At 47.9% G+C, this 13,222-nt stretch overlaps 1 protein-coding gene across 1 annotated transcript in view; it reads right to left on the bottom strand.

The window, feature by feature from the left end:
- Window positions 1–13,222, bottom strand: part of LOC144169092 (potassium/sodium hyperpolarization-activated cyclic nucleotide-gated channel 2-like) — a 132,533-nt gene that overhangs the window by 18,508 nt on the left and 100,803 nt on the right. Inside the window, exon 2 of the mRNA XM_077698100.1 lies at window positions 4,122–4,372. Coding sequence (XP_077554226.1) covers window positions 4,122–4,372 — 251 coding nt within the window. The remainder of the gene's footprint in view (window positions 1–4,121; window positions 4,373–13,222) is intronic.

Here is a 13,222-nt window from a genome sequence, read left to right on the forward strand (position 1 = left end):
GTTCTTGTCCCGCTTTGGTCTACGTTCAGAGTATGTCTACTGGGTGCGGGCAGATTCTTTTGAAGAATTTTACGTACCAAAGATGAAATTTTGCCATGGGAAAAACTTTCCATCGGGGTTTTGGAATCTGAGATAATTGTGGGGTGCCTGAGACGTTCAGTCACTGCACGGCTTTTGCTGCCTCTTCCGCTTTGAGTTTTTCATGCGGATGGCTATTGCATGCAACGGTGGTTCGTCTGTGCATTTCATACAACAATGGCAAATGCTGTTTTGTGTCGGTATTTGGCCGCCTCTAAGAGGGGAGTGTTTTGGTGTGGAGGGTATTTTTTCGTAGGTAGTGTGCCCAAAGACTTCCTCTATATAGGCGATTTAGTGGGTGGATACGCTTCGGCAGCGGTTTTGTGATTAGATTGTCTCTTCTTTATAGTGTGATGGTCTCTCTCTGAGCTATGTTGCCGGGGGTTGGGTCTGAGCTATTTTGGACCTGCGTGAGTTTTGGTGAGGTGGGCTGTTGGGTTGGTTAAGTGTGCTTCTGTTAATTCCTCGTAACTGTCGTATGTGCCAACCTCGTCTAGTCTACCGTTAACTTCACGTGCTCGTAATGCTGTTTTGTAGGATTTTCAAATCAGTGTGTCCATTGTTTCATTTCTTGGGTGCTTGGACAAAGGTAAGGTGTGGTGTGGGTGATTCGGCTGATCACAAATGCTTGAATCAGGTTAATTCGGTTTCCCTACTTAAGCCCTGCTCTTCGGTTGTTGAATCTGTACATGAGTTAGATTGTTTGGGTTGCATGTTTTAAAAATTTATGACGTGCTTAGTATTTGAGCGATTCGCTTGTTCGTTCAAATAAAGTATTATGTATGTGGGTATGTATGTATGTATGTATGTATGCATGTATGTATGTATGCGTGTATATGTATGTATGCATGTATACATGCGTGTATGGATGGATGGATGGATGGATGGATGGATGGATGGACGGACGGACGGACGGACGGACGGACGGACGGACGGACGGACGGACGGACGGACGGACGGACGGACGGACGGACGGACGGACGGACGGACGGATGGATGGATGGATGGATGGATGGATGGATGGATGGATGGATGGATGGATGGATGGATGAATGGATGGATGGATGGATGGATGGATGGATGGATGGATGGATGGATGGATCTACTAATCATAAAGAAGAGAGGAAGATCCACCAGCAGGCGTAAATTGACTCGCCTTGAAACTGTGTGTGTGAGAGAGAGCGGAAAAAAACTTTTATTGTTACCCGGTAAGGGGTTGGCGTAGCAGAAATCCGGACAGAAATCTATGTAGATGTGAGTATTTCATGTTGTTGAATGTGGAGTGAAATATCTGCGGAGATGTCTTCTCTTTCTTTCTTTTAGTCGGGAGCAGGAGTAATACCGACTTTCTATGCGAGCAGGTTACTCCTACCTCGTTCGCAGTTTTTGGGACTGCTTCAGCTACACTTTGAAGGGTGTGTTCTGTCTGTGCATCGCTGCCTCATCGTACCCATAGCGGTGTCAAGATGTTCATACACAGACGTTTTAAAGATGCCTTGCCCAGAACATAATTCATTCTATACACCAAACTAACTTGTTCTGAAGAAATGTTTACTCTCTGTCGCTCTACACCAAAATTTATTCAAAACGTCGTTCTCAAGGGCGCTTCTCGCAGAATTCATTAAAACGTCTTGCCAGGGAAGTTATCGTCTATTCTGCACAACCGGTTTGGCAAACCTCAATTGTCAGCTTTGTGTTAGAAATGCATGTTAAATGCTGCACAAATGCGCTTGACGCGAGCAAAAAGGAAGGTAAATTAGTTAGTGTAGCTTTTTTTAACCTAGAATTGAGGGCCCGGATATTATTGTATAACTTATGATTCAAGAAAGGTAAGTTTTTGTGACTTTTTTATGCCGGCTGGATAATTACGCCGCTGACTGAATAAATATTTACTCACTGTTCAATAACCTGTGCTTCCTCCCCAAATCCGTTCCACCACACGACGTAATCCAAGAAACATGTTCAAATAAATGCTTCCAACAAACAAACAAAAACGGCTCCAATCCACGCTGTGAAGGTAGTTGAAAAGCAAAGCTGTAGACGACACCCACAACAATTGCTCATGCGACGTCACTTGAATTGACACAAGTGGCTCTGCAAAGAGTGAAACCAACGATTCTTCCTGTCGTTACCTAGACTTCGCAGGGGTGGCGACCCGAACGCAGAAACGTCGGCCACGACCGGGCTAGAGCGGCAGACGCCGCCGCTGTATCCCGGACGTGCGTCGGGAGAAAGAACGCGGAGAGGAACGTCTTTCTTAGGGTGAGACAGCGAAACCTAGCCATCGTGATGTGCTAGCTCTGGGCTGCATCACCGCGCGACACAAGCGCGAACACCGAAACAATTCGGCACATGAGCTTAGTGATTCCCATTCATACCGCTTTAAACTAGTTAGTTTAGTAAGTTTGAGAATTGCGAAAAGGCTGAAGGAACTTTTATATTCGGTATTTATCAGGACCAGTTGCTACTTTCGCCTTTTGTAATACCTCTTAAAAAAAAACCGAATTGGTATTCAGCAATTTAGAAAACGGAGTCCCATTCGTGGCAAGCAGTGCGCAAAAGGTAGTGTTTGTTTAGCGGCCAGATGTCTGTATGTGGTCTCTAGATTTTGTTTTCATGCCCTGCAAACGAATCTTTAACGTATCTTTGCCGTACGACGACCTAATTCTGTCGTGGCCGGGTTACCCAGGAGGTGCTGTCGAACAATTTCATTAAGCCGTGCGAAGGTACCGCGCAATGGACGCGAAGCTGCGCCTAAATAGGTCCAAAACAACCGTCGCTAAAGCAGACGACAAAGCCGGGTCGCGCCGATGCTCCCGGCGGCGTGAGCTCGAGAGGACGCTGGGTTAAGGTCCCTGAACCTTACGCTGGGTAAATTCACCGCGCCATCTGCACTGTGCTCCGTGAGTGAAAACCGACCTTCCCTCCGCAGCTGCGTTGGAAGTTTCTTGTCCTTGATTGATTGATTGATTGATTGATTGATTGATTGATTGATTGATTGATTGATTGATTGTAGGGTTTAACGCGCCGACGCAACGCAGGCGATGAGGCGCGCCGTAGTGGAGGACTCCGGATTAATTTTGACCACCTGGGGATCTTTAACGTGCGTCGAAATCTCGTACACACGGGCGTTTTTGCTTTTCGCCTCCATCAGAACAACGGGCGCCGCGGCCGGGAATCGAACCCGCGACCTCGTGCTCAGCAGCACAACGCCTTAGCCACTGAGCCACCGCGGCGGGTTCTTGTCCTGCACGCCACGAAATAACCGTTGGCTGGTAGAGGTAGAAAGCTTTGCTTTAATAGCGCTTAGGTGTCCTCATTCTCTTTTACCGCGAAACTGTACATGCATATCTTGGCGAATTTTCTGCGTCCGTGTGCGTACCCCATCGCGTCGACAAAGCAAATTTTTTACCTACAGAGCTAGTGTAAAAGAGAGTATGGCCTTGTAGTCCGATTAGCATAAGTGTCAAAGCCTATGATGGATGGCTTAATTTTCACCCTAGTGCGCTCGTCGCCAGTGTCGAGTACAGAGATTAAACCTATTGCTCTCGGCTCAGCGCTCATTCGCCACCAATAGAACGCGCCGCTATAGCAACCATGTCCGTGTAAAGGACATGATAAACGTACACGTATGTATCGTCCAATAGGCGCTCGTCTAGACAGCGCCGTCAGTGCCACCCAGCGTCCTTATCGGAAGCTGTCCTTGAGCGGTTCCGTGGAGCGGCCGCGTATAGTGCACCTTTGTTTTGATGCTTTCATTGCGTATATGTTTTCACACTAATACACATTTCGGCATTTTAGGGCACATAACCGCTTCGCCGGTCGTCCTTCACAAACTAGAAGGGCCGACGAATTTTTTTTTTTTTTTCATGAAGCGTACGTTTAGAAAGGTGAAGAGTGGTTGTATGCATACTGAAAGATATTTTCGTTCGTTTTAAGGCGAGCCAGCACTTATGACAATGTACCGCTTAGGAGAGGCTTTAGGCCAAAGGGCATCTCGTGCAGCTCGCGTGCTCCAGCAGCCGCCGCCACACCACACTCACCGACCAGCACTGCCGAGTCCTGGAGTGCCTTGAGGATGTCCACGTGCAGCGGGTCGTCGATGTCGAAGGTCATGAGACGCTTGCGGTACGTACTCGGCTCCGTGCTGGCCCAGCACTCGTCGGCGCAGTCCAGCGCGTCCTCGCCGCCGCCGCCGCCCTGCTGGCCGCCGTCGCCTCCTCGCCGCATCGCGCGCGAACGCAGGGAGGAACGCAGCCTCTCGCCGGCCATGCTCAGCGAGACGCCGAGGCTTCTGCGCACCAGGAGCGCCGACAAATGTTGGATTAATACAGAGGCCATGGAGGGAAAATACGAGTTCGGTTTATCAAAAAGGCTGCTTTGTCCCGATAACGACGATACCAATTTTATCGCAAACCTCAAACGAACAATGGACGTGTTAAGCAAAACATCTGAAGCAGTGGCTACTCCCCAGCCACTTTCTCGCAACTTTTCCGTGACGTCATAGAATCTTGTTTGTGTGATTGGCGGCTGTCGACTAAATCCACCGCGAAGGATCATGGCTGTATGATTGTAGCGGGGCTTCCAGTAACGTTTGGTCGTTTCACTTTGATGATGAAGTGCTGACAACTGTCTTGGTGCTGGACCTTATTACGTCATACCTCTCCATAACGCGTCACTGTAGCGCGAAATTTGACATTTTGTGAGCATTTCTTGTGTTTGTTTGTTTTTTAGTTAAAGTAACGTCCTTCGTGGCTGGAAAGGAGCTGAGCGAGTTACCATGGGTTAGTTCTTTCAAATTGAATGAACTTGTATTCGGTCTTCATGTCCCCTTTTAGTTCACGAACGACGTTTCATTTGCGGTATGGCAAACTAGCGGTAGTAGTAGTAGTAGTAGTAGTAGTAGTAGTAGTAGTAGTAGTAGTAGTAGTAGTAGTAGCAGTACCATCAGAAGATAATCAATAATAAAATTATTTATCATTATTCAAATCATTAATGAAGTCCAGGGGATACCGATAAACAAAACGAATAAACGAAAAGCATAAAAACAAAATTTTGACGTGGACAATGTACAGACTGCGTGCCACGAGGCATGAACCAAATGGTAATGACACAGCAAAGAAACGCAGCAAAGAAATGACACAGCAAAGAAATACTCCCTACAGACGAACGTATAAAATAAAGGCTGCGATTTTAGCCCGCAGTCGCTGACGTACTATCCAAGGCAAGTCATCCGCAAAAATGGTTTGAAAGTACTGAGTATTACCCAGATTATCGTTCACTAAAAGGTTCCAATTATAAGGCTTCGGGCTTTCGCTCTTTCCTTGCGCCTCAAGAGAAAGACCATAGTGTTTATGAGCATTACATGTGGGAAGCTCCTTATTTCAGGTATCCAATTGCCGCCTTGGCTCGACTTGAAAAGCACTGCGGATGCTACAAGCTCACGAAGCCGGAGCAAGACCACCTGTCAAAGTGTCTCTAAGTGTTCTAAATAAATACGTTTTGGAAAATCCCGCGACAGCAAGCTTATCGAACCATCCGCAATCATAAAAAGTGGCCCAAAAGAGCGCCGCGCTGAACCGCAGCCACCGCGAAAGTGCTTTCCACTTATCGGCGGGCCCGCGTCAGGGTAGAGTACACTAGGAAAATCTTTTAGCACACTCTAGCCACAATACATGTACTGTCCACGTACGAGATCGCAGCACCACTTAGCGAAGTGCATGACGCATGGAGTCATTCCGCCCTTCCGAGGCGGCAAACGCGGTCCACCAAGGCGGTTTTGTGTTCCTTTGTGTTCCTTGTGTTCGGCCCTATCGACTAAGGATTTTCGACAAAGGAACAAAGCTTGTTCCTTGAAACAAGCTTTGTGTTTCTTTCTGTTCCTTACGTTCGACCCTGTCGACTAAGGATTTTCGACTAAACAACAAAGCTTCTTCCTTCGAATAAATTTTGTGTTCTCCTGCATTCCTTGTGTTCGGCCCTACCGACCAAGGATTTTCGCATCGTGCCACCCACGCTGGCTTTTCTGCGACACTTTCTCCTTAACGCGGTCGCGTTAATATACCGAATAGAGCAAGAATAAACAGCTCCGCGCAACCTTGTACACAGAAGCTGGTGGCCTCTGTTGAACGTATGTTGTTGGTGTCCTTGTTTTGCCGCCTTGCAGTGACCGCATACTCGATTCTACAGCACCTCAGAGAGGAAGTCCCGGGGCCCGATGAGACTGCCTGCTACCGGCACGTCGGCACAGCGGCAGGTGTCGAGCCGAACTTCGGCTTCATGTCTTCTTGGCAACGTTGGCAGCGTTGCGAAGGCAGCTCTCTCCAGTCTGTAAGGCATCTCTCTCTCTCCACGCTCTCTCTCCCCTCTCTCGTCCTCCTCTCTTTTGCCGCGCGCTCTGTTGACGAATCGACGCGAAAATGTTGCCGACATGGCGCATATATTCCTCACCCAAGACGAAAACCCGGAGGTGAGCATTAGTTGACCAATCCACCTATGCGGTTGTGAGATGTTCTTTGTGAGAGTGGTCCCACACAGAGAACACGTATGAAAATAGGACATATAAAGAATATTTTGACCCCCAAAAAAATGAGTTCGACCTGAGCCTATAACTGTTGACGGAATTCCAAGACAAACAGTAATGAAATGCTCCAATAAATGACGCGCGAGGAGTCGAACGCCCTAATCAGCTCAATGTTAGTTGAGAGGACGAGGATAGGGGACACAGCATCAGCAGCCCTAGACATGGGCTTCGGCCCCTGGTCCTCATTCTCTTCCTTCTAGGGACGAAGCACCTTAGGGGCTCGGGCTTTCGGCGCCTCCTGTCGTCGTCGTCTGATGCCGTGACGGTATATCAAGTTGTCAAATGATGGTCAAACAATAAGTGTTTCATGGATAGAACCGGTTCAAAATAAACTAACATGATCTAAATTAATTTAAAATACAGAAATAATCAGGACCTAATTGTATTTATAACCGAAATTTGATAAATTCCGTCTTTCAAATGCCAGGTTTTCTCCTGTAAAGCATACTTCTCAACATGTTGAGGGCATGTGACACGAAGACAACTTACAGCCAGTCTGCCTCTTAGTTAATTGCTTAAATCCGGTTCAACGCAAGGGAGGACGCCATCGTCTTAGCAAGCGCGTGATTGCTCACTTCTTCTAACTCGGGAGTCCTGCTCTTGTACTTCTATACACCGCCGCACAATGAATTCTGCGCCCCTTCCCAGGTTTCACGTTAGCGGATCCACCATCGCCACCCGGGAAATTTGAATTGACTTTATCAAACCACCTCCGTGTTTATGCTAGGGGGAGCGATACGAGAGGGGAAGAGCGTGAGAGGTGTGAGGGGGAGAGGAAAGAGGCATGTGCGTGGCAGGGGCCGCAAAAAAACTTGTTTTTCGACGACATTTGCAACGGTGCGGACACGCGACGCGCGTCGTTCTCTCAGAGGAAGACGAGGGGGAATTGACGGAGCCTTGGTGTTCACTTTGATGCAGTACATGGATGCACCGGGCCTCGACAGCTTCACTGGCTTCCATTTTCATGGAGAGGAAGGGCTCTGAATTTTTTTTAATTTCATTTGCCAAAAGTATCGCACATTTACACACCCGCAGCACACAGATCTTTAAACATGTATTACCCGACGTCTTTCTGGGGATTTTCCATTTTGGGCGAACCCCAAAATTAACCCGATGTGACCACCATACCACATACCCAGCGCGTACACTTCCTTGTGCTAAAGTTAGAGACACGTTCCACCGACTGCGCGGATGTCTGTGGTGTAAAAACCAGTGAGGCCTACACCACCCCTGCAAAATACAGAATAGACGTCTACACCTTCATGAAAAGCACTTTCCGCAGCTGAGACGAGAACGATACACAGTAGTGGTTATCGTCCGCGACTTCAATGTTGACGTTAGGAAACACAACAAGAGGCACTGCTTCTCGGCTGTTGTCTTACACAACTTCAGACTAGCATGCGACAATGGTCGTCACTACCAATACTCTAAAGCAATCAAGCATTGCATGCCCCCATCGCTTTAGTATCGCAACAGCTTTGGTTGGAATCCAGTACCGCGTGGTGGGAATGGCGCATCAATTTTTAATGCGTGAGTGTCACTCGCGCATTACTTCCTCACTTGGCGGAAAAAGCCTGCCAGAGCTTGTGTAAAATTTTCCATCAGCAGCGTGCAGTTGTCGTCAAAGTTCCCTGTTGGCCGCGTATGGCTAGCCAGAAACATTAATCAAAATTCCCATTGCCAGCAAACCCGGTATTGCCGACCTTGCGTCCCCACCCAGCTGCGCGCGTCATATGCCTGCGAACTGGGCTATGTGGCTACGAACGGCGGTATGCAGCGGCTTGACGTCCCCATTAGGTATATACGATGATTTACCGTTAGCCCTAACATTACGCTTTGAGCTCTAACGTCGTCAACCGGTACATACCGCTTGACGTACAGTGGTTTCGACGGTGCTAGCCAAGTCGTTAGGGTCGCCTAACGTAGAGGATGAATATAGGCTGGGAAACGTATCCACTCAACTGTATTCGCCACTAATGACGACAGCAGCCATCAGAAGCAATATTCCGTTTAAAGATATACGTGAACCCGGTACCTGCGGTTGATATGACAAGCCCCACATCTAAACCTACTTAACAGATACCAAACCTCTTTTATTACGAAAAGAATGCGCCGAATTCAGCTAAGACAGCATTTTTCGCTAACGAATTCAGTGGTCTTGGAAAAGATGTACCATTGCTGGAGCTCTAACGCGGGACAATTCATTCCAAAACCCATGATTCTCCGCATAGGCTACCCCGATTCTACCACCATTCTACCCCTAGGCTACCGCGGCAGAACAGCGATGCACTTTTAGCAGTTTCATAAAAAATAGAAGTGTTCAGAGTGAAACCGTAGATGGCGCTGTGTGTGCACAGGAAGTGCCGAGCTTGTACCCACTATGCAACGGAATCTCACCGGTCAGGATCTCACACCCAATGCACCAACGTACTCGTCCACAATTTTCTCACATACCGATTCAGGAGGATTGGTTAATGACGATTACAGTTGTCGTTAGGAGCTCCCGGCCAATTCTCCGGATCTTATTTGTGTGCCACGTCAACATCATTATTATCAGCCTGTCCACACCCACTGCAGGGCAAAGGCATCCAGGTCTACATCCTCCTCGCCTTCAACTGGATCGTGCTAAACATTCTCGCAGAAAGCGGCTCGCTGAGAAGTCTCCGCAGCGTTACCTGCATGGGGCCCCCACCTTACCCTGTTCCGCAGAAGTCTTTGTTCACAAGACAATCGCTAATGCTGCCCTTACACCTTCCACACTGCATAAATGGTTTCACTAGGACTCTTCAGCCTCTCCGTACTTTCCCCACTGCCAGCAAAATGTTCTTTTTCTTTTCACACATGAAATGTCTCACTTGGTACTGTGCAGCTTTCGCATCTTCTCGCGATTCATTGCTCAGTGCTCTGCCCCCTTACTCGCCTCCTGATGACCTCCCGTACGAAGACCCAACTTCTCTGCATGCTCTAGGTGTGTTTTCTTTTAAGAGTGGCCTGGCAAGCGGGGTGTGAGATGGGATCTACACTCCCCCTCCCAAAAAAATCACTGGTCGTCTCTCTCTAACGAGTTACATCTAACGATAAAGTGATCACCTCCCCCTCTCCTCCTTTCATCCCCTTGTCCAACTACGGCCGTGTGGCCTCCCCCATCTTAATAAATGTCACTCAATTAAATTCTCCCACAGACCTCCAAGTACCCCTGTCCTGTGCTCATTGCAACCAATTTATCCCCGCAAACTTCTTGACCCTATCTGCTCACCCAACATTCGGCCGCCTCCTGCCATGCTTGTCGTGTCTGCCACGTCAGCCTGCCACGTGAACATAGCAAGCCACAATTCACACATTTCCCCTCAGGAAGATAACGGATTGGCCAGTGCCGATGACGACAGCCGTCACGGGGTTATGGCTGATCCACAAATTCCCGTCGTCAGTGGCGTAACGCGCTCACCCGCACATGATTTCACAACTCAGCGAGTATTTCTGCTCACACGTCCTCAGGTCTCGACAGATTTTGTATACCGTAAGCTACACTGGTCGAGGTTGAGCAGTTTCACGTGGACCTTGAAGGGCCGTGCTCCGCAAGCGCAAGGAGCATTGGATTGGATTGGATTAGTTGGACCTGGCTTGGCTTGGCTTAAATTCGGATTGGGTTGGATTGAATTGTATTGGATTGGAAATTCAATCCAATTGGAGTACTGGTGCACATTGTCCGCGCAATCCGGAGGAGTGACCTCATAGCCGCAGCAGACGCACTGGCCCCGGCGCGTGCCCAGCTGTGCGCATTCGTTGCGCAGTAGCCTGACGCTGCGCCGGAGCCGCTTGATAGCCGTTTAGCGTGGCTTCTGGAGAGCCGTGCTGCGCATGCGCGAGGAGCAGTGACTGGACTGAACTGGACCGGACTGTATCGTATTGGATTGGACTGGACTGGACTGGACTGGACTGGATTCAATTGGATTGGAAATCGTTTTAGCAACAGTAAGTATGATAATCCGCTAATCGTAGACAACCAGAAAACCTAATAATAACCAGCGGAACCTTAGCTAACGCTGCGTATATCCGGGCATAGCCGAGCTAAGCCACTGCTAATTTTTTTTAGGGTGCACAAGCATCACTATCAGTGCCGCAAAAAATGGTGGTTCGAAGCAAATGAGGGTTTTCGAACGAAAATTGCCGTTGGCCACTGCTGCCGCGCCCCGCGAAACGAAATGGCACTTAGACGACGTTTCGTTCTCATGTATAGCACAAGGCCGGCATTTCCTGTTGCACCTGTACCATCTATTAGTTCGCTTTGAATACTGTCGCAGTTCTCTTAAGCAACCACGAAAGAGAAGCTCGCTGCTGGGCCTCGTGGCCTAATATTAATATCAAATTCATACACCAGCGGCTGAGGTTTCGAGTCGCAGTTGGTTAACACTTTTTTACAATCTAGTAATGTCTATGCTAAAAATGTTCTCTCCCATTGTTTAGCTAAATAAGTGGTGTTTGGTACTGTTTAGGACAGCTTAGGTGCGTACGAGGCGCAGCCAACCACGTTGTGGATCCCACCGCAAGAGCGAAGCCTGTGCCTACATGAGAACTGAAAGTCGCTTCTAAACAGGACATTTCTTCCTCTATTTCTATCGTCCACACTGCTGCAGCCGGAGAACGAAGAAACTCACCGCCCCCCGCTCGCGCGTGCTGCTGCATGGCGGCTTACTGATATTAATATCCATTACCTTCTGTCGTAATGCGTTCAAAACTTTCGACTGTTTGTCCTTATAATGTGAGATTCTTGGCATTGATTTACTTCTGCCGGGATGCCGCCCTGTGTCGTTGATAAATGCGTATTTTCCCCACGGAGTTTGCGAAGTTAGAGCTTTAGATGCGGCCCTTTCGGTTAGCCAGAAAGCTGTGGTTGTGGCGGGGGACTTCAACTCGCACCACATATCTTGGGGATATAGGACTGACACCTCAGGGAGACGTCTTTGGGAATGGGCAGGGGATAATAACCTACACTGCCGAAATGTAGGCAATGCCACATTTATAAGTTGTCAGTCTCGTTCTGTCCTAGACCTCACTTTTGCGAGCTCAGGGCTTGTACCCTCGTGGTCCACAATTGACTGCGATACTAACAGTGACCACACCCCGGTACTTTTTGACATCGTTTGCGCTGCAAAAATACCAAGGCACAAAGTACATTCGTTTGTCAATGTTAATAAGTTCTCCTCGGAGCTGTGCAAAGCAATCTCAGCTTTGAATGAATGAATGAATGAATTTGGATTTTATTGGCGCAGCAGCCAAATTTGGCTATAATGCGCCAGACACAAGGTAAATATTTTGAACACACTACGGTAAAAGGCTCATGTAAAAATCATGTAAAGTGGTAAAATCAAAGTTTCTGTAAAAGCTTGAGCGCACTCAAAAATTTAAAAACCGCTCAAGAAAAAATGATGTAACATGGTAATATCAAAGTTTGTCTAAAAGCTTGATGGCACTCAAAAATTTAAAAACCTTTTCCAAGGGAACCAGGGGTTCATCGCCAAGCAGTAAAGCAGGGTGCAATGGAATTTGAAATTTATAAAAGTGGGAAAAAAATTCCCGACGTTTGTTTTCGTAACTAGGACACTCGATAAGTATGTGTATTACTGTAAGGCGCTTCCCACATTGCTCACATTCTGGAGGGTCTTCTCCCAGCAATAGGAAGTTGTGGGTCAAGCGCGTGTGCCCAATTCTTAGGCGACATAACACCACCTCTACAAATCTTTCTTTTTGTCTGCAGCTCTGCCACTCTCTCAGGTGCGGCTTCACAAGGTGGAGCTTGTTTTCATTGAGTTCTGTCCATTCAGACTGCCACTTCTTCGTTATTGATAATTTTAGTCTCCATCTGTAATCCTGGTAGGGTAAACGAGTTTCTGTCACCTCCAGCTCTTTTGTCTGGGCTGCGAGGGCATCTGCCTTTTCATTGCCGTCAATTCCTACATGACTCGGTACCCAACAGAAACTCACGTCTAAGTGATTTTTGCTACAGTCCATTAGTTGGTTAAGTACTTGTTGGACAAGTGGATTTTTGGTTTTGTTTCCTGAACACAGGGCTGCTAGCGCGCTGAGAGAATCAGAGAAGATGATTGACTGTGGTGTCCTTTCAGTGCATACTTTGTTTAAAACGAGCTGTATGGCATGCAGTTCGGCAGTGAAGATACTAGCGTCAGGTCTGAGCCGTTGGCATTCGTCATAATAAGGTCCAATTGCAGCTGCTCCCACATGTCTTTCTCCTTTGGAACCATCCGTGAAGTAAGTAGCACATCCAGCATACCTGAACTGGATATCTAAGAACTCTTGCTGTAGTAGTTCTTTGGGAGTGTTGTGCTTATTGTACTTCAGCAGGGAAAAGTCACATTGTGGCTTGCGGTATTCCCATGGAGCATAACCGGTACTGTGGGTGACCAGCATGGTATCATCTACATAAAAGTCAAGGGCTTCATTAAGAATGCGGTACCTGAAAAACATGGTTGGAATATTCCGAGGCCTGTTGGTAAAGAGAGTTTCAAAGTGAGGTTTCAGAAACAGCTGTCGACAAGGGTGAGT

This window comes from Haemaphysalis longicornis, unplaced genomic scaffold (genome assembly GCF_048455015.1).
Source record: "Haemaphysalis longicornis isolate Haplotype H1 unplaced genomic scaffold, Haemaphysalis longicornis Haplotype H1 scaffold_2, whole genome shotgun sequence".
In the NCBI taxonomy this organism is placed as follows: domain Eukaryota; kingdom Metazoa; phylum Arthropoda; class Arachnida; order Ixodida; family Ixodidae; genus Haemaphysalis; species Haemaphysalis longicornis.